The sequence below is a fragment of the Heterodontus francisci genome, chromosome 6 (assembly GCF_036365525.1).
Source record: "Heterodontus francisci isolate sHetFra1 chromosome 6, sHetFra1.hap1, whole genome shotgun sequence".
Classification (NCBI taxonomy): Eukaryota; Metazoa; Chordata; class Chondrichthyes; order Heterodontiformes; family Heterodontidae; genus Heterodontus; species Heterodontus francisci.
Genome location: NC_090376.1, coordinates 10163852 through 10186108, shown reverse-complemented (window position 1 = coordinate 10186108; position 22257 = coordinate 10163852). Strand labels below are relative to the sequence as shown.

Here is a 22257-nt window from a genome sequence, read left to right as displayed (position 1 = left end):
ATCGTCAGAAAATATGGCTATAATACACACAGTCCCTTCGTCCAAACCATTAATATGGATTGCAAATAGTTGAGGGTCCCAGCACTGATCCCTGCGGCACCTCACTAGTTACAGTTTGCCAACCTGAAAATGACACATTTATCCCGACTCTTCGTTACCTGTTAGTTAGCCAATCCTCTATCCATGCTAATACATTACCCCTAACACCATGAAGTCTTACCTTGTGCAGTAATATCATATATGGCACCTTATCGAATGCCTTTTGGAAATCCAAATACATTACATCTACTGGCTCCCCTTTATCCATCCTGCTTGTTACATCTTCAAAGAACTCTAATAAATTTGTCAAACAAGAGTTTCCTCTCACAAAACCATGTTGACTCTGCCTGATTGTATTATGATTTTCTAAATGTCCTGCTACTACTTCATTAACAATGGATTTCCACATTTTTCCAATGACAGACGTTAGGCTAACTGGTCTATAGTTTCCTGCTTTCTGTCTCCCTTCTTTCTTGCATAGAGTTTTTTTTATTCGTTCATGGGATGTGGGCATCGCTGGCTAGACCAGCATTTCTTGCCCATCCCTAATTGTTCTTGAGAAGGTGGTGGTGAGGTGTTACATTTGGAGTTTTCCAATCTGCTGGGTGCTTTCCAGAATCTAGGGAATTTTGGAAGATTACAACCAATGCATCCACTATCTCTGCAACCATTTCTTTTAAGACCCTAGGATGCAGGCCATCAGGTCCAGGGGACTTGTCAACCTTTAGTCCCAATAGTTTTCCTAGTACATTTTCCCTAGTGATAGTAATTGTTTTAAGTTCCTCTCTCCCTTTTGCCCTTTGATTTTCTACTCTTCTTGGGATATTTTTTTGTGTCATCTTCCATGAAGACAGATACAAAATACTTGTTCAAAGTCTCTGTCATTTCTTTGTTTCCCATTATTAATTCCCCAGCCTCATCCTCTAAGGGACCAACTTTAGTTACTCTTTTTAATATATTTGTAGAAGCTCATGACCTCAGGCAGTCCCAAAGCACCTTCCAGCCAATGAACTGCTTTTTGAAGTGTAGTCACTGTTATAATGTAGGAAACGTGGCAGCCAATTTTCACACAGCAAGATCCCACAAACAGCAACGATATAAATCACCAGGCAATCTGATTCAGTGGTGTTAGTTGAGGGATAAATATTGGCCAGGGCATTAGGAGAACATCCCCTCTTACATCCACCTGAGAGGGCAGACGGGGCCTCGGTTTAACATTCCACCTGAAAGGCAATGCTTCCAACAGTGCAGCACTCCCTGAGTACTGCACTGGGAGTGCGAGCCTAGATTTTGTGCTCAAGTCTCTGGAGTGGGATTTGAACCCACAACCTTCTATCTCAGAGGCAAGCATGCGAGCTCAACTGAGCTACGGCTGACAATTTTTTGACACAGTTCTGCATCTTCCAGGCTCTGAAGGCATCGCTCGAAATAAAGTGTAAATGTCACGGGGTCTCCGGCTCCTGCTCAGTGAAGACTTGCTGGAAGGGACTGCAAGAACTTGGCAGCATTGCCCAGGACCTCAAGCAGAAGTACCTGTCTGCCACCAGGGTGGTCCATCGGCCAGTGGGCACACGGAAGCAGCTGGTTCCAAAGGACATCGATGTCAGGCCCATCCGTGAGAACGAGCTGGTGTACCTGCAGAGCTCTCCGGACTTCTGTTCGAAGAATGAAAAACTGGGCTCCAATGGAACTCAAGAGAGGTGAGATGGTTAGAGGAACTTGTATTTATCTAGTACCTTTCATGACCCCCAAGACATCCCAAAGCGCTTTACATTTTGAAGTCACTTGTATAATGTAGGAAACGAGGCAGTCAATTTGCGCACGGCAAGCTCCCAAAGACAGCAATGTGATAATAACCAGCTAATCTGTTTTTATTTTAATGGTGTTGGTTGAGGGTTAAAATATTCTCCCAGGACACCAGGGAGAACTCTCCTGCCCATCCTCAAAATAGTATCATGGGATCTTTTACATCCATCTGAGAGGGCAGGCAGGACCTCAGTTTAATGTCTCATCTGAAAGACAGCACGCTCCAACAGTGCAGCACTCCCGCAGTACTGCACTGGGAGTGTCAGCGTAGATTTTTGCACTCAAGTCTCTGGAATGGGACTTGAGTCCACAACCTTCTGACTGAGGGGATGAGGGTGCTACCCACTGATCATTGGCTGACACTAAAGGACAATTACACTCATTCAATCCATGATAGGGCGTTGATTATGAGTTGGGAGCTCACGTAGAATGTCATCCAATTAATCCAACCCTAATGAAAGCTTTGCTAAAATGATACCTGGGTTAAAGTACTTGGTGAGAATAGAGAAGCTGCGATTGTTCTGCTTAGAGCAGAGAAAGTTTAGAGGAAATTTAATCAATGTGTGCCAAATTATGAATACAGAATAAATAACAAAAAATTGTTTGTACTGGCAGGAGGTTCCGTAACCAGACGACACATTTAAAGTAATTGGCAAAAGAACCAGAGACAACATGAGGAGAGTTTATTTTATACAGTGAGTTGTGATCTGGAATGCGCTGCCTGAAAGGGCGGTGGAAGCAGATTCAATAGTAACTTTCAAAAGGAAATTGGATAAATACTTGAAAAGCAAAATTTTCAGGGGTATAGGGAAAGAACAGGGGAAGGGACAATTTTACTTTTTTATTTGTTCATGGGATGTGGGCATCGCTGGCTAGGCCAGCATTTATTGCCCATCCCCAATTGCCCTTGAGAAGGTGGTGGTGAGCTGCCTTCTTGAACCACTGCAGTCCTTGGAGTGTACACCCACAGTGCTGTTAGGAAGGGAGTTCCAGAATTTTGACAGTGACAGTGAAGGAACGGCGATAAAGTTCCAAGTCAGGATGGTGTGTGACTTGGAGGGGAACTTGCAGATGGTGGCGTTCCCATGCATCTGCTGCCCTTGTCCTCCTAGGTGATAGAGGTCGTGGTTTGGAAGGTGCTGTCTAAGCAGCCTTGGTGAGTTGCTGCGGTGCATCTTGTAGATGATACACACTGCTGCCGCAGTGTGTCGGTGGTGGAGGAAGTGAATGTTGAAGATGGTGGATGGTGTGCCAATCAAACGGTGTTGAGCTTCTTGAGTGATGTTGGAGCTGCACCCATCCAGGCAAGTGGAGAGTATCCATCACACTCCTGACTTGTGCCTTGTAGATGGTGGACAGGCTTTGGGGAGTCAGGAGGTGAGTTACTCACCGCAGGATTCCCAACCTCTGACCTGCTCTTGTAGCCATTGGAATGGTATTCCAGTTCAGTTTCTGGTTGGACAGCTCTACCAAACAACCGGCATGCACCACTGGCTGAATGGCCTCCTTCTGTGCTGTGTCATTTTACATTCTCTCAAAGATTGTCACTTCTACCCTAAAGGAAACTCCCCTGCGCGTCTTCAAAATATTGCCATGCAATCTTTTATATCCACTTGATAGGCCATCAGTTTAACATCTCATTTAAATGACAGCAACTCCAACATTGCAGCACTCCCTCAGTTCTTGACTGGAGCATCACCAGCGTGGAGTTGTGCTTAAGTTTCTGGAGTGAGACTAGAACCTACAACCTTCGGACGTAAGCAAAACGGCCATCCACTGAGCCACAACTGTCACCTAATGCAAGAACCAATTGCATGCATTATTGGCTCAAACAAGGGAAGAATGGGGCACTTAATATTCTTGGTGCAATGTATTCAGGAAAGAGAGGGGGAAAAAAAGAGGGGGAGGCGTGGCAGTATTGATCCAAGCTAGAAAGGAATGATATACTTAGGGTTCAAAGGCAAAATCTATTTGGTTCGAATTAGGGAACAATAGAGGAGATGTTCCACTGCTAGGTGTGTACTACAGGCCACCAAATAGTGGGAAGGAGATAGAGGAGCATATTTGCAGGCAAATTACAGAAAGATGCATAAATTAGAGAGTAGTGATAATGGGACTTTCAATTAACCCCAACTTTTCAGGGTCAATAACAGTGTAAAGGGCAAAGAGGGAGGGGACTTCTTGAAATATGCATGAGAGCTTTCTTGATCAGTGTGCTTCCAGCCCAACGAGGGAAGAAGCTGTGTTGGATCTAGTCCTGGGAAATGAAGTGGGGCAAGTGGAGCATGTTTCGGTGGGAGAGCATTTGGGGAACAGTGATCATAATATCGTCAGGTTTAGAGTAGATATGGAAATGGATAAGGAAAAATCAAATGTGAAAAGACACAACCGGAGGAGGGCTAATTTCAGTGAGTTGAAATGAGATCTGGCCCAGGTGGAATGGAATCAAAGATTGGCAGGTAAAACAATAAACAGGCGATGGGAGGCCTTTCAAAGAGAAGATAATTTGGGCACAAACTAGCCATATTTCCATGAGGGAAAAGGAAGGGCATCTACAGCTGGAGCTTCCTGGATGACTAAAGATTAAAATGAAAAAAGGAGGCTTATGATAAATGTCAGGTTCATGATTCAGTAGAGAACCAATCTGAATACAGAAAATGCAGGAGAGATCTGAGAAAGGAAATAAGAGAGACAATGTGAATATTAGAATTGATTAGCAGGTAACATAAAAGGGAACCATGTCATTTATAAACATCAGACTTGAAAGAGGGTAGTCAAAGGAAGGGTAGGACTGTTTAGAGACCAAAAGGGAATTCTTATTGTGGAGCAGAGGGTATGATTACTAAATGAGTACTTTGCATCTGTCTTCACTAAAGAAGAGGATTCTGCTAATGTCACAGTAAAGGAGTTGGTAGAGAAATTGGACAGGATAAAAATAAAGAGGATGTACTTAAAAGGATGGAAGCCTTCAATGTAAATAAGTCACCTGGTCCAGATGGGATGGATCCTAGGTTGCTGAGGGAAGTAAGGGTGGAAACCATAGAGGCTCTGGCCATAATCTTCCAATCCTCCACAGATGTGGGAGTGGTACTTGAGGTTTGGAATGTTGCAAATATTACACCTTTGTTTAAAAATGGGTAAGGGATAAAGCCGGCAACTACAGACCAGTCAGCCTAACATGGGAAACTTTTTTAAGACAATAATCCAGCATTAGGTTAATTGGTGCTTGGATGAATAAATGAAAGTCAGCATGGAGTTGTTAAAAGCATATCATGTTTGACTACTTGATTGAGTTCTTTGATGAAATAACAGAAAGAGTTGATGAAGGTAGTGAGGGTGATATGTATATAGACCTTTAAAGTATTTTTTTTCTCTTTCTTCTTTGGGCGCCTTATCTCGAGAGACAATGGGTAAGCGCCTGGAGGTGGTCAGTGGTATGTGGAGCAGCGCCTGGAGTGGCTATAAAGGCCAATTCTAGAGTGACAGGTTCTTCCACAGGTGCTGCAGAAAAATTTGATTGTCGGGGCTGTTACACAGTTGGCTCTTCCCTTGCGCCTCTGTCTTTTTTCCTGCCAACTGCTAAGTCTCTTCGACTCGCCACACTTTAGCCCCGCCTTTATGGCTGTCCGCCAGCTCTGGCGAACGCTGGCAACTGACTCCCACGACTTGTGATCAATGTCACAGGATTTCATGTCGCGTTTGCAGGCGTCTTTAAAGCGGAGGCATGGACGGCCGATGGGTCTGATACCAGTGGCGAGCTCGCTGTACAATGTGTCTTTGGGGATCCTGCCATCTTCCATGCGGCTCACATGGCCAAGCCATCTCAAGCGCCGCTGACTGAGTAGTGTGTACAAGCTGGGGATGTTGGCCGCCTCGAGGACTTCTGTGTTGGAGATACGGTCCTGCCACCTGATGCCAAATATTCTCCGGAGGCAGCGAAGATGGAATGAATTGAGACGTCGCTCTTGGCTGACATACGTTGTCCAGGCCTCGCTGCCATAGAGCAAGGTACTGAGGACACAGGCTTGATACACTCGGACTTTTGTGTTCCGTGTCAGTGCGCCATTTTCCCACACTCTCTTGGCCAGTCTGGACATAGCAGTGGAAGCCTTTCCCATGTGCTTGTTGATTTCTGCATCTAGAGACAGGTTACTGGTGATAGTTGAGCCTAGGTAGGTGAACTCTTGAACCACTTCCAGAGCATGGTCGCCAATATTGATGGATGAAGCATTTCTGACGTCCTGCCCCATGATGTTCGTCTTCTTGAGACTGATGGTTAGGCCAAATTCATTGCAGGCAGCCGCAAACCTGTCGATGAGACTCTGCAGACACTCTTCAGTGTGAGATGTTAAAGCAGCATCGTTAGCAAAGAGGAGTTCCCTGATGAGGACTTTCCGTACTTTGGACTTCGCTCTTAGACGGGCAAGATTGAACAACCTGCCCCCTGATCTTGTGTGGAGGAATATTCCTTCTTCCGAGGACTTGAACGCATGTGAAAGCAGCAGGGAGAAGAAAATCGGAAAAAGTGTGGGTGCGAGAACACAGCCCTGTTTCACGCCACTCAGGATAGGACCACATAACAGACTAGCTAGCAAAATTGAAGCCCATAGATTAAAGGGACACTGGCAGCACGGATATGAAATTGGCTAAGGGACAGAAAGCAGAGAGTAGTGGTAAACTAAGAGCAGAAAATGCTAGAAATACTCAGCAAGTCAGGCAGTATCGGTGCAGAGAGAAACAGAGTTAATATTTCAGGTTTCAATGATAAGTGAAAAGTTGTCTTTCAGCCTGGAGGGAGGTATACAGTTGTGTTCCCCAGGGATTGGTTTTAGGACTACTGCTCTTTTTTAGTATATATTAATGATCTGGACTCGGATATACAGGGTATAATTTCAAAATTTTCAGATGACACCAAACTTGGAACTGTGAGGAGGATAGTAACAGACTTCAAGAGGACATAGGCAGAGTGGTGAAGTGGGCAGACACTTGGGCAGATGAAATTTAATGCAGAAAAGTGCCAAGTGATTTGATTTGGTCAGAAGAATGAGGAGATGCAATATAAATTAAAAGGAACAATTCTATAGGGGAAATAGAGAGATCTGGGGGTGGACTTACATAAGTCTTTGAAGGTGGCAGGACAAGTTGAGAAAGATGTTGTTAAAGCATATAGGATCCTTGACATTTATTCATAGAGACATAGAGTACAAAAGAAAGGAGGTTATGCTATATCTTTATGATACACTTATTAGGCCCAGCTATTTCTGGGCACCATGCTTTAAGGAGGATGTTAAGGCCTCAGAGAGGGTGCAGAGGAGATTTACTAGAATGGTGCCAGGGATGATAGACTTCAGTTTAGTGGTGAGACTGGAGAAACTTGGGTTGTTTTCCTTACAGCAGAGAAAGTTAAGGGGAGATTTGATAGAGGTGTTCAAAATCATGATCTATTTTGATAGAGTAAATAAGGTGAAACTGTTTCCACTGGCAGGATGGTCAGTAACCAGAGGACACAAATATATGATAATTGACAAAAGAACCTGAAGTGACATGAGGGAAAAAAAACATTTTTTTTGCAATAATTGTTGTGATTTGGAATGCACTACCTGAAACAGATGGGAACGGATTCAGTAATAACTTTCAAAAGGGAATTAATCAAATGCTTGTAGGGGATAAATGAAGGGCTATGGCGAAAGGATAGGGGGATTGGGCTAATTTCAAAGAGCCGGCAACAGGCATGATGGGCCAAATGGCCTCCTTCTGTATGATTCTATAAATATAACAGCTACCAATAAATATAATAGGGAATTCAGGAGAAACTTTGTTACCAAAAGAGTGGTAACAATGTCGGCCTCGCTACCACATGGAGTGCTTGAGGCGAATAACATGGATGCAATTAAGGAAAAGCTAAATAAGCACTTGAGAAAGAAATAGAAGGATAAATTGATAGGGTTCGATAAAGAAGGGTGGGAGTAGAAACACAGCCTGGACATGTTGGGGCGAATGGCCAGTTGCTGTGCTGTAAGTTGTATGCAAGTAAATTGGAGCAGAGGGAAACAGTGGGGACAGGAAGAACAGGTTTGAGAGAGGATAGTTTGCTTGAACTGATGAGCCTTGGAGGAGTCATTAGCAACCCTTTGTCACTAGGCAATGATATCACAATGATATCCAACGCTTGCTAAATCACTCATTGATGTTTTAACTAAAGCCTTTCATAAGGGAAAATAGTGATTAAGGAGAGACCTTTCCATGCATTAATGAGTATCCTGCTCCCTTTTTTAAAGAAGAGAAACACAAATGACTTAACAAAACTTCCAGGTCAACGGTTGTTGTCACTAACCTACAAACCATTCACTTTTCTGCGTCCAGTTATCTCCTCTCCTGATATCAGCCCCACTACTACTCTACGCTTTTCAAATCTCTCCCTGGCCTCACCCCTCTCTATCTCTGTAACTTCCTCCAGTCTTACAACCCTCTGAGATCTCTGCGTTTCTCCAATTCTGGCCTCTTGGGCATCCCTGATTTTAATCACTGCACCATTGGCAAACGTGCCTTCAGCTGCTGAGGCTTTAAAAAGCTCTGGAATTCCCTCTCCGCCTCGCCACATCTCTCCCTGCCTTTAAGAAGCTGCGTAAAACCTAGCTCTTCGATCAAACTATTGGTCACCTGTCCTTCTATCTCTCTTGTGTGGCTCAGTGTCATGCTTTTGTCCGATTTATGCTCCTGTGAAGCGCCTTGGGATATTTTACTATGTTAAAGGTGCTGAATAAATCAAGTTGCTATCACACACAACACAGCACAACACTCTGAATGCCCATTGTGGGTAACAATGACAGCAATTGCACAAGCAACAACTTGTTGTAATTGGAGGCTGTCTGCAGATTAATTAATGATCACAGTTAGTCAATAGAGCCACAAAGATCCAATGAGCTAAATCTGTTGTGGTAAATCAGTAAATGGAGAAAGCTTGTGATTAATATGGAAAGGGGAGAAGAGGTGCCCTGTTAATGCTCTATTGTAAAGTCATTAATGACAAAAGTGGAGCAATATTAGATGTCATAGATCATAACCATCAGTATATATGAAGGATTCCTGGGTATGTAACCAAGCATTTTAATGTACGTTACCTATTGAGGAAGCACACTTTTGGGTTAAGCAGACCTGCTCGCTTTCCTTGGAAGCAAAACAATCTTAGTAAGAATGAACTTGCATTTATATAGCGCCTTTCATGAACTCGGGCCATCCCACAGTGCTTTACAGCTAATGAAGCACTTTTGAAGTGTGCTCATTGTTTAATTCAGGAAATGCAACAGCCAATTTGTGCACAGCAAGCTCCCACAAATACCAGTGTGGGAATAACAAGATCATCTGTTTTTGTGATGTCGCTTGATGGGTAAATATTGGCCGCGGCACCAGGGAAAAATCTCCTGCTCTTCTTTGAAATTATAGCCATGGAATCTTTTACATCAACCTGAGAGGGTAAACGGGACCTCAGTTCAATGTCTCATCTGAAGTATTGCACCTCTGACAGTGCAGCACTCCCTCAATACTGGCACTGGGAGTGTCAGCCTGGATTACCGAGAGTGCTTTTCACTGAGGCATGGTTAAGACCGTGGGTCACTTGCACAGCTCTTAGCGGCCCAATCAAGAGCTGTATTTCTTGGAGACCTGATGGTCACCCCTCTCTGTGCCTCTGCGTCACCGCCTAGTAGAACAGCAGGATGCGATTTGGTGTCTCCATGTCTGTATCAGCAACGACCTGTGCCAGCTCAGAAGGGGAGAGGGAAGGGGCGCATTGATTTAGAGTGACTCAGTTGCCAGCCTCCTTAACAAGAGTGAAAGGCTGATAGGCCTACCAACTCATTGCCAAGGCACGTACTGCATAGACTGAGATTGCTACTGACCATTGATATGATTTGCCAATTTGCAAATATTCATATATATATATCATTCAGCAACTCAGCTGAGACAACAAACACAATAGAAAATGCTTTTACAAAAGCATATATTTTAGACAAAACTTAATTAAGATTTCAAAACCATGCTTCTGTTCATGAGGTTGAAATTTGGCAGCAGTTTGACCATTTTCCAATGATCTAAGCAGAGGAAAATTGCAAAAATGCTGCAGATCCCGGGAACCTGAAACAAAAACAGACACTGCTGGAAAGCTCAACTGGTCAGACAGCACCTGTGGAGAGAACAGCTTTGGATCCTTCCTCAGTACTGGAACCTCCCAATGGTGATACCTTCCCCTTCTCTCCGCAGAAGTTGCCTGACCTGTTCAGTGTTTTCCAGTATTTTTTTGGCTTTGCCTTGCTCTGTACTTGGATAACATTTACAACATTGAGTTGGTTGAGGACTGGAATGTGCCCCAGATTTCAAATCTCTAACGGGTGCACTCAGCCTTTCCAGCTGGATAAAACGAGTACGTCGGATATACAAACAACTTTGAGACGTGGGTGTCACTGACAAGGCCAGCATTTATTGCCCATCCCTAGTTACCCTGAGAAGGTGGCGAGTTCAAGCCGGTTTCTTGAACTACTGGTAGCAGTTTGATGCAACTGAATGGCTTGCGAGGCCACTTCAGAGGGCAGCTAAGAGGCAACCATGTCGGTGTGGGACTGGAGTCACATATAGGCCAGACCGGGTAAGGATTGCAGATTTCCTTCTCTAAAGGACATTAGTGAACCAGATGAGTTTTTATGACAATATGACAGCTTCATGGTAGCTTTTACTGATATCTGCCTTTTAGTGCCAGACTTTTAAACTAAATTGAAATTCTCAAAGTGTCAAGATTTGAACTCATGTTCGGTGGATCCAGGCCTCTTGATTGTTGCCCATTAAATCAAATCGGATCTCTTTCTGTTTTTCTTTTTAAAATGGGAATGGTTCTCACAATGAGACTGGCTGAGAATTTGATCCATTGGAATTCTATATAAATCATTCGCCAGAGCTGGCGGGCAGCCATAAAGACAGGGCTAAATTGTGGCGAGTCGAAGAGACTTAGTAGTTGGCAGGAAAAAAGACAGAGGCGCAAGGGAAGAGCCAACTGTGCAACAGCCCCAACAAACAAATTTCTCTGCAGCACCTGTGGAAGAGCCTGTCACTCCAGAATTGGCCTTTATAGCCACTCCAGGCGCTGCTTCACAAACCACTGACCACCTCCAGGCGCGTATCCATTGTCTCTCGAGATAAGGAGGCCCAAAAGAAATCAAATCGGATCTCTTTCTGTTTTTCTTTTTAAAATGGGAATGGTTCTCACAATGAGACTGGCTGAGAATTTGATCCATTGGAATTCTATATAAATCAGAAAAGTTTAGTTCACTCTTGGAACTGGAGTGAATGTAAAGTGGGTTGATTCAGAATTTGATCCATTGGAATTTTATACAATTTTATGCATTTGGTCCATTGGGATTCTACCCATTGGCTTGGATGATGGGGATATGGGAGGAGGCCTGTTTTATAGGCATTCTAGACTTGCTTTTGACTTGCATTTCTGTGTCAAGTAGTTTTTGTGAGCCGAGTGCTGCCAGATTATGTCTGGTTTACCAGATTATTTATGCTGATTTAAGCCCTGTTAAAATAGCTCGTGTACACAGAGAAAAGAAAGACTTACATTCATATAGCGCCTTTCATGACCACTGGACATCCCAAAGCACTTTACAGCCAATAAAGTACTTTTGAAGTTTAATCATTGTTGTAATGCAGGAAACGATGCAGCCAGCATAAGCACAGCAAGCTCCCACAACAACAATGTGATAATGACCAGATAATCTGTTTTTGTGATGTTGATTGAGGGGTAAATATTGGTCAGGACACCAGGGAGAACTCCCTTGATCTTCCCAAAATAATAATAAAAAGGCATGGGATTTTTCATGTCCACCTGAGATGGGAGACGGGGCCTTGGTTTAACGACTCATTTGAAAGACGACACCTCCAACACTACAGCACCCTCTTAGTACTGCATTGGCGTTTCAGTCTAAACTTTTGTGCTCAAGTCCTGGTGTGGGACTTAAACCCACAACCTTGTGACTAACAGGCAAGAGTGCTACCAACTAAGCCATAGCTGACACAGCAAAGCCTTGTCCTTTCCGTCCTCACCAATAGAAAGGTGTCTGTGGGAGGTGCTTTTTCAAAATAAGCCCCCAAACCCTCTACTGTCTAGATCAGTGGATTGCAAACCTGTTGGGTAAAGGATTAATCCAAATGGATTATGAATCATGGACCACCCCCACCACATCTAAATTACAATACAGTATAATACTCAAAATACCTGGGCGAGCTTGTCTTTTAGGGCTCTTTATTCGAGTTTTAAATATTTTAAAACTTCCCTCTCTTGAACAAAGTTGAATTCACCTGGTGCCCCTCACAAGCCATAGTAACTGTGGGTGTACCTGCCCATCTTCCTGCTGCTCGCAGTGCTCTGCCATGCATGCTCCCCTCCGAAGTTAGACAGCCAGCCCTCTCTGTGCTGCACATGTGGCGACCACATTCTGCTCCTATCGCCCAGCTTGTACCAAGCCCGCTCTGGCTGCTGCTTATTGGCGTATTGCTTTTTCTTGGACCCCCTGGGAGTCTCTCAGACCCCAGTTTGGAAAAACGCTGGCTTACCAGGGGAAGGGCAACAGATGCATGGGAACACCATCACCTGCAAGTTCCCCTCCAAGCCACACACCATCCTGACTTGGAACTGTATTGCCATTCCTTCATTGTTGCTGGGTCAAATTCCTGGAATTGCCTACCTAACAGCACTGTGGGTACACCTACACCCCAAGGACTGCAGAGGTTCAAGAAGACAGCTCACCACCACCATCTCAAGGGCAATTAGGGATGTGCAATAAATGCTGGCTTTGCCAGCGATGCCCACATCCCATGAACGAATAAAATGACACAACCTCAGTTGTTGCTTTCATTGAGCTGTGTTAATGCAGACCATGGGAATCGAGCCTGATGCCTAACTAGTCTGTCCAGGTTCAGTTCCACTGGTGACTCAAGAAGCTCTCTGTCTTTTGAACTGCTGAAATGTAGCTGACTCACAGGCAGTTATCCTGCTAAAAAAACGCGATATTTAATGTCCAAACTGGATCTGGTTCATGAGTAATCGGGGTGGGGCTGAGGTCTCTAAACTCAAAAGCTGCTTTGAGGATTTACAGGTGATGACTGGGAAAATATAAGCTCTTCCTGTCTCCTACGTCCCAAGGGAGCATTAAGGGAGAGAGATTGGAACATACTGGCACATACATTAAAGGTTAATGCAGTTCAGCTCTGGCTCCCCATTGATAGTAACTGGCCAGGTGGACGAGGCAGAGTCAAAAGCATCTGTTCTAACTCTAGACTTTTATAGGAATACGAAAAGAGTTAAGAGCTGTAGCAATCCTATCTAGGCAGGTTATTGGCTGCATGTGGAGTCTAACATATGCTTCATGACATGTATGTATTGCACTTGGTTTGTTTATAAGTTTTTATTGAATTCAGTAAAGTTTACACATTTGTTTAGGTTACAGTGCATTACACAGTACTGGAAGATTTTGCATTGTTCCATCGAGGAGACATGCTTACACTGCACAACATTTTGTCCAATAAACCCTTTGTAACCTTAGCAGTAATTATACTGCATCAGAACTTGTTTTTTAAATCAATGAATAATTCAATGATACCCGAGCTAAGAGGATTAAATTATGAGGACAGATTGCATAAACTTGGCTTCTATTTCCTTACATATCGGAGATTGAGGGATGGGCTGATCGAGGTTATTAAAATGTTCAAAGTATTCAATGGGATAGATATGGAGACATTTCCTCTGGTGGAAGAAACAAGAACAAGAGGGCAGAACCTTAAAATCAGAGCCAGGCCATTTTGGACTGAAATCAAGAAGTATTTTTCCACACAAAGGATGGTAGAAATCTGGAACTTACTCCCACAAAAGGCTATAGATGCCTGGGGACAATTTGGAACTTTCAAGACTGAGATTAATAGATTTTTGTTGGTTAAGGGGTATCAAGGGATATGGAGCAAAGTCAGGTAAATGGAGTTGAGGTACAGATCAGCCATGGTTGAACTGAATGGTGGAGCACGTCGGAGGGGTTGAATGGGCTACTTCTGTCCCTAATGTGCCTTTGTACAGCTCCTTCACTGATAACGTGCTGAGTAAATGAACCATCTGTTGTGACAGTGAACCTGATCTAGGATTCAATCCCTAGTCTCTGTTGAGTTTTATTGATTTCAGCCAGGGAGCGAATAAAGAAAGAAAGAAATTGTATTCATATCACAGCTTATCAAATCCCAGGACATCCCAAAATGCTTTACAGCCAATGAGTTACTTACAAAGTGCAGTTCCTGTTGCTACGTAGCCAAACACTGCAGCAAAGGTCTGACAAACAACAAATGAATGACTCTAATATCTGTTTTATTTATCATAGAATAATGCAGCACATAAGGAGGCCATTCGGCCCATTGTGCATATACCAGCTCTTTTAAGGAACTATCTAATTGATCCCACTACACTGCTCTTTCCTCAGGGCATGGTATATTGGTGATGGTGAGCACTTCAAACCCAATACTCCCACAAAGGACTCCATGAGGGTGATTTTAATCAATCTGCCCAGTATCAAACAAATGCAATTGAATCCAACATCCATTTTGCACTCCCTCGATTTTACTTATTATTTGTTGTCTGTCGTGCAGTTCATATCACTCTTACCTCTGAGTCAGAAAGTTGTGGGTTCGAGTCCCACCCCAGAGATTAGAGCTCAAAATCTAGGCTGACGCTCCCAGTGCAATACTGAGGGCATGCTGCACTGTTAGAGGTGCTGTCTCTCAGATTAGATGTTAAACTGAGGCCCCATCCTCCCTCTCAGATGGACACAAAAGATCCCAAGACATTATTTTGAAGAAGAGCAGGGGAGTTCGCCCCGGTGTCCCGGCCAATATTTATTCCTCAATCAACATCACAAAACAGATTATTTGGTCATTATCACATTGCTGTTGGTGGGAGCTTGCTGTGCACCAATTGGATGTTGTATTTCCTACATTACAACAGTGACGACTCTTCTAAAGTATTTCATTGGATATAAAGTGCTTTGGGAGGTCCTGTAGACGTGACAGGCACTATATAAATTCAAATTCGTTTTTTAATTGGCTTCAACAGTAAATATAATTGGCCAGCGTGCAAAATGGGTAGCCAACATAATCCCAGCAATTTGGTGCCTGGCTGGTTAGGTTGAGAGTATATTCAGTGAGGAGCAGGGCCAGTAAAGGGCCAGGTTCGATCTCAGGCCTGTGCCAGCAGAACAGTAGGCTTGTTACAATTGGATTTAACGGCCCCAGGTCAGAGAAGGGGGGAAAATCGTCATGCGGTTGGATGTAAACAGGTGATCTGCTTCAATGGTTCCCACCGCATTTGGTGGGGAGGAGGGTTCCTCATTTCTGGGTCTGTTGATAGAGATTGATTGGTAGTTAATGCCATTAATGCTGTATTGGGAATGGTAGCATGGTGATTATGCTACTGGACGAATAAGCCAGAATCCTGGTCTAATAATCCATAGATGTGGGTTCAAATCCTATCAAGGCATCTGTGGAATTAAAATTTGGTAAATAAAATAAAACTGGAATTTTAAAAAAGCTACTATCAGTAATGCTGACTATGAAACTACTAGATTTATTTTGGTAAAAAAAACCATCTGGTTCACTAATGCCCTTTAGGGAAGGAAATCTGCCATCCTTACCCGGTCTGGCCTATATGGTAATGGTAGCAAAGTAATAATGTTACTGGATTACTAATTCCAAGGACTAGACGAATGCTCCAGAGACATTAGTTCAAATCCCACTAAGGCAGCTGGGAGACTTTACATTCAATTAATGAATAAATCTGGAATAATCCTAGTCTCATAAATAATGATCATGAAACTACAGCATTGTCTTAAAATCCCATCTGGTTCACTAATGGGCTTCGGGGGGACGAAATCTGCTGTCCTTATCCGGTCTGGCCTACATATGACTCCAGGTCCACAGCAATGACTCTTAACTGCCCTCTGAAATGGCCGAGTAAACTACTCAGTTGTAGCAAACAGCTACAGGAAAAAAGCACTGTGGGTGTACATACACCACACAGTCTGCAGTGGTTTAAGAAGGCAGCTCACCACCGCCTTCTCAAGGGAAATTTGGGATGGGCAATAAATGTTGGCTTTGCCTGCAGTGCTCACATCCCAAGAACGAATTAAAAAAATGATGCCAGACCCACAGCAATGTGGTTGACTCTTAATGGACCCCTGAAATGGCCGAGCAAGCCACTCAATTGTATTCAAGAAGGCTACTTTGCACCACCTTCTCAATGACAATAAATGCTGGCCTTGCCAGTGATATGCGTGGAAAGTGCTTTACGCAGAGGGTGGTGGGTGCCTGGCTAGCGTTGCCAGTGGAGGTGGTAGACGCGGGCACGATAGCGTCTTTTAAGATGTATCTAGACAGATACGTGAATGAGCAGGAAGCAAAGAGATACCGACCCTTAGAAAATAGGCGACAGGTTTAGATAGAGGATCTGGATCGGCGCAGGCTTGGAGGGCCGAAGGGCCTGTTCCTGTGCTGTAATTTTCTTTGTTCTTTGTTCTTGATGTCCACATCCACATGAATCAATTAAAAAAAAAAGGAAGCTGGATGAAACAAACCTTGGTCTTTTATTGTTAGCAATCCCTGATATGTTTTTCTCTCCTTCCATCCCTTCCCCTCTTCTCGGTTCCAGACAGTGCAACAAAACATCCAATGGCAGCGATAGCTGTACCCTGATGTGCTGTGGCAGGGGCTACAACCCTTACATGGAGAAGCTGGTGGAGAGATGCCACTGCAAGTACCACTGGTGTTGCTACGTGACATGCAAGAAATGTGAGAGGATAGTGGAGAGGTACGTCTGCAAGTGAACCCTACACCCCCTCCCCCCACTTCCTTCATCCTGCCCCCATCCCCAACACCCCTCTATAAAGACCAGCAGAGACATTGGATGAACTGAAGAGGACTATTGACAAAGCAAACATTACCTTACCCTGACGGTTCGGAAGTGTGTAAAATCCTCGTGATGCCTTTCAGATGGGATTCTGCCAAGATGATAGATCTATTTGTGATGGTTGGGCTGAAAGCCTTTCGAAAGCCTGGTCCTAATTTTCACCGGATTTGAAGAGGAGGAAAAACAGTAAAACATCAATAAAAGGAAACAGTTGCTGCGGTACTTACAACTCTTCTGTTCTCCCCAGCGAGATTCCACCATCTATCTCCCAACCCCACTCCCGCCTTCCCCCTACCCACCCTAACCACCCCCCCCTTCCCCCCGCCACTCCCGTCCCTTACCCACGAGAAAAAAAGATAGTTGGGATTCGATGAGTTATAAGAACTGCTACAGTTCGACTAAGAGATTGGGTTTTGTCTCAAAGCTGAAGAGACAAAAGCAAAAGGACGATGCCTTTCATTGAATGGGTGGGGAGAAATGCATTCGTGAAGGTATCGTCTTGATTTATTCTAAAAAGATGGGAGCTTTGGAAATCTGACATGCGGGATGGCAGGAGAGGGAGGTGGGGGAGGGGAGGTGTGTTCCACAGAACCTAGTACCCAAAAATGGGGCTTGAAATCCCAAACACGTAAATCTGGAGGAAGCAGTTAAGCTCAGCAGGTTCAGGGATGCCTCCTGGTTCCGTCCTTTCAGGTGCAGGAATGCAGGAATCTCCAGGTTCCTCCAAGACCTTTACACAGACAGGAATTGGAATTTCACAACAAAAACAGACATTTGCTGAGCTCCTGAACCGTGGCAATGCTATTGTCGTAGCAACGGATTTGCAACACAGTGGCTGTAGATATAATCTGTATATATATTTTCTATTACAGGCTACAAAATAATTTTTAAAAATCTGAAAAAAATTAGTATTTATAAGACTTTAGAATTTTAAGTTTTTTTGTGGAGACTTAAATATAAAGGTTTTTGTGAAAACAATGTCCTATTTTTTTCTTTAAAAGACTTTTAAATAAATACATTCTAAAAACATCTCAGACTATTCCTTATTTTGTTACTCAAATTTGCAAAATGTCTTTTGCATTGATTATCTGATAATTGTAGTCTTATTGTGTTTGTCCATCTCTCTCTTACTAACAGTGACCCTACAGCACCACCCTATCCCTGGCCAACAAAGGACCTTCTCCTCTTCTGTCCTCGATCGTTATGTTTCTACAGGTACTAACAACCACCTAATACCTCACCTATAGAGTTAGAGTTGGCTGACTATTTGTGGAAAGTAAATCAAACCCAATCTTGCCCTTGACCAATTTTTCCCTCACCCAGTCCCGCCCTCAGCCAGTCCCGCCCTCAACCCAATCCTGTCCTCATCCCAATCCCGCCTTCGGCCAATCCCGCCTTCGGCCAATCCTGCCCTCGGCCAGTCCTACCCTCGGCGAAATCTGCCAAAGCCAATCCAGTTCTTATTCAATCCAATCCTCATCTATGAGCTTTCCAGTGGGGTCACTGTGATCTGGAGTGAGAATTCTGCTTGATATAACTCCCCCCCTTCTCAGGGTCACATTCCACACTACCAAGGTACCCAGTTCACCCTTTCCTCAAGCTAACGCACATTTGCCCTCTCTGGGCATGACATTCAAGAGAAGGTGAGGCATTCCTCTATAAGCACAAATCCACAGATACAAACAGCCACATCTTGCCAGTTCTCACCCACCACACATACACACACACACGCACTCCATGTCGTACGTCTGCACTGGTCAAGCCTAGGAGGGTGCAGAGCACCCAGTAGTGGGTGGCTGACTCACCTATTCATCCAAGGTAACTTTAGCACAAGGTTGCTAAGAGATCTTAAAACCAAAAGCTATTCAGTCCAGGGAGGCCTAGAAATTGGGTTGGTCAGCGACTTTTTTGAGGGGGTTGAAAGATGGGCACTGGAGAGTCCGCTTTCATGCCCTTGCACCCTCTACGCGATGGCATCACAAACCATTGACATATTGGACGCAGCTGATTTCAATTTAAATTTGCAAAGGAGCGTCCCACGCCCGTTGCAGGACCATGTTTCCATACTGGGCGAAATGCTGTTGGAATCTGCACTGCACCGCACATGCGGCCAAACCATCAGTCCCTTAAAGGGAGAGCAGAGAGTGCAGACAAAATACAGAGGTAATTTATAAAACCTACCTGAATGTGGAGCCAGGAGCAGGAGAAGCTCCCCTCTGGACTCCACATTCAACTGATAGCTGTTGCCGGAACCTCTCCCCACACCTCGATCATCCTTCCCATCTGCCCCTCTGTCGGTATCCCGACCTGGCAAATCTGTTCCTCTTAGCAATGACCTGGATTTATATAGCTCTTTTACCATTGTCAAACATCACAGGAGCATTATCAAAAAAAACTTGACACCGAGCCACTTAAGGAGATATTAGGGCAGGTGACCAAAAAACACGGTCAAAGAGGCAACTTTTATGGAGCGACTTAAATTCTGGGCACCAGCTTTAGGAAGGATGTCAAGGCCTTAGAGAGGCTGCAGAGGAGGTTTACCGGAATGAGACCAGGGATTAAATACTTCATTTACAGGGAAAGACTGGAGAAACTGGGTTTGTTCTCCTTAGAAGGTTATGGAGAGATTGAATAGAATAATGAAAGGGTTTGCGACAGTAAATAAGCAGAAACTGTTTCCACTGGCAGGAAGGTTGGTAACCAGAGGACACAGATTTAAGATAATTGGCAAAAGAACCAGAGAGGGTGATGAGGAGAATTTTTTTTTACACTGCGAGTTGCTGTAATTTGGAACACACTGCCTGAAATAGTGATAGAAACAAACTCAGTAGTAACTTTCAAAAGGGAATTGGATATATCAGGAGGAAAACTTCTCAAGGTTATGAGGAAAGGGCAGCAAAGGGATTTGAACTAATTGGATAGCACTTTCAAAGAGCCAGAACTGGCACGATAGGCAGAATGGCCTCAAGCTGTGCTGTATGATGCTAGGAGATGCAGCCTCGCACTCAGCTCAGATGGACAAAGTTGTCTGCTGACCTTATGACCTCCAGGGAGAAGATCCGGCCAGTGTAGAGGACAAATACTTTCAAAAACAGGGGACAGCTACTCTCGGTTAACAGACGAAAGGAAAACTGCCAAGAAATTTAACGCTTAAAACAAAAACCCAATAAAGCTGGGTTCAAAATAACAGATTGGAATCCTTTGTAGCACAGTTCATTTAACCATTCATTCAGCAATTCAGCAACCCAGAGTACTGAATACACACATATAAATCTGTGTGGTGCTGATTTCCAACAAGGTGCGCAGTCTCTGGCTCTAAATTGGCATTGAGGGCCTGGATAACCACAGAAAGTTTGACGTTTGCAGTGGGCCTTTCACGTGCAGGCCATCTACCAGGATTGCCAATTCTATCAAGTGACAGGGATGGCAGGAAGTGGTCTATCCCACGGCAGCTCTCTCTATTTTCTATCATCTAGAATGAATCATGGGTTCAAGTCTCGCTCCGGGAGGGTCAAGCTTATAATCCAGTCTGATGCTCCCAATGCAGTAGTTAGGAAGTGCTGTACGGAGGAAGGATGTGATGTTAAACCAAAGACCCCTCAGGTGGGGTGGGAGATCCCATGGCACTATTCGAAGAAGAGCAGGGCAGTTACATACAAAAGTATGGACAATATTGAACAGAAAAGGACCCACTGGTCCATTCAGCCTATCCCACACAATTTTGATACCTTGTCTATCACAATGTCTACACTCCCCATTCCACCCAAAACAACGTGATCTTCTGGGAGAGGCAAAAAACAGATTTAAAAACCACGCCAATTTAGGGAGGAAACCTGGAAATTCCTCTCTGACCCTACTAGGCAATCGAAGCTAATCCAGGCAATCAGTCTGGCCCTGATAATTCTATGCAGCACCCACCCTTTTGTAAGAGGTGATCAGTGAGAAAAGGTCCAGCTCTCATTTGAAGGAATTCAGTGAATTGTCCTCCACGGCACCAGCCGGTAGCCTGTTCCAGAGGTTCACTGTTCCCCTGGCAAAGAACCACCTCCTGACAACTAACCTAGATCTGGTCTTACGCAACCTGAGATTGTGACTCCTGGTCCCCCCTAACCTATTTAATTGGAAAAGGTATCAACTGGAACACAATCTAATCCCTTATCATCGTACAAACCTCGATCCGATCACCCCTAAATCTACGCTTCTCTAAAATGTGCAGTCCCAACTCTTTTAGCCTATCTTGACAACTGAGATACTTTGAACTAGGAACTAGTCTAGTAGCTCTCATCTGTACACTTTCCACCCACCATTTCAGGAGACCATACCTAGACACAGTGGGTGGAATTTTATGCTGACGGCGGAGGTCTCGGCATCAGGGGAAACCGACGCCAAGATCCCCATGCGCCTCTTCTACAGAAGGCCCGCTGAATTTAGTGTCTATCAGGCACTTAACTGGACAGCAGTGTGACCTCCATAGGATTTAGGACCCCATCGCCAGAAGTCCCGGCCTTGCAGAGCAGCCGGCCAATCAGAGACCAGCAGCTACAGCAGCAGCCACTGCTTCCGCAGAGGCACAGCTCTAGCTGCAGCGACCAGACACCGAGGAGTGGCGTTGGACCCAGGCCTCAGGTAGGTAAAGGCGGGAGGGCTCTCGCGGAGTGGGAGTCGCTGGGGCAATTGTGGGGGGGGGGGAGGTCGGCAGCAAGTGCAGAGGTGTGGCCCTCAGTGGGATGCCCCCCCCGCCTTCCCGTGATGCCGGGTCCCTCGTTCAGGCACTGTGCCTTTGAACAAGGGACACTCCCCCCACCACTCTCCCGTAGCCAGGAAACAGCCCACACGGTTTCTTGTGCTGTGCTTCCCGTGCGGCGACAGGGCCGCCCGCCACACAGGTAATTGCGGCTGTGGCGGGAAGAGGCCCTTAACTGGGGGTTAATTACCCAGTTAAGGGCCTCAATTGGCGATGGGGCTGGAAGGTCGTTCACAGGCCTTCCTGCCACGGACATAATTTCAGCAGAGGCAGAATGGTGGCAGGGTCCCCCCCACCAGCCACCATCCCACCAGATTTTATGCTCACCCCACCTCCAAACCTGCTGTGGGGGAGAGCATATAATTCCACTCAGTATTCCATGTGACACCTGAGCAAGGTCTTGTATAAAGGAAAATTAGTATGCCATGCCTTTACATCCTGTTGGCCTAGCGATACACCCCAATGCTCTTTTCGCTCTAGCTATCACTTCATAGAAGAGCTCATGAACCTTTAGAGATTGTTGCGCTAGAAAACCCAGATCTCTCTGTTTCTCAAGGTTCTTTAAGACTTTTCCCTGCAGGGTGTGTGCATGTTGCCCACATGCACAATATTGCACTTTTCAACATTTAACATCATTTGCCAGTCACGGGTCTGATCCCCGAACATATCAAGATCGACC

General features: G+C 44.8%; 1 protein-coding gene across 1 annotated transcript in view; it reads left to right on the top strand.

Moving 5' to 3' along the window:
* The window catches only part of wnt11 (wingless-type MMTV integration site family, member 11), a 58284-nt gene extending 40495 nt beyond the window's left edge, over window positions 1-17789 (top strand). Inside the window, exons 5-6 of the mRNA XM_068032770.1 lie at window positions 1447-1739; window positions 16577-17789. Of these exons, the coding sequence (XP_067888871.1) occupies window positions 1447-1739; window positions 16577-16751 (468 nt within the window). The 3' untranslated portion in view covers window positions 16752-17789. The remainder of the gene's footprint in view (window positions 1-1446; window positions 1740-16576) is intronic.
* Window positions 17790-22257: the final 4468 nt, after the last annotated feature.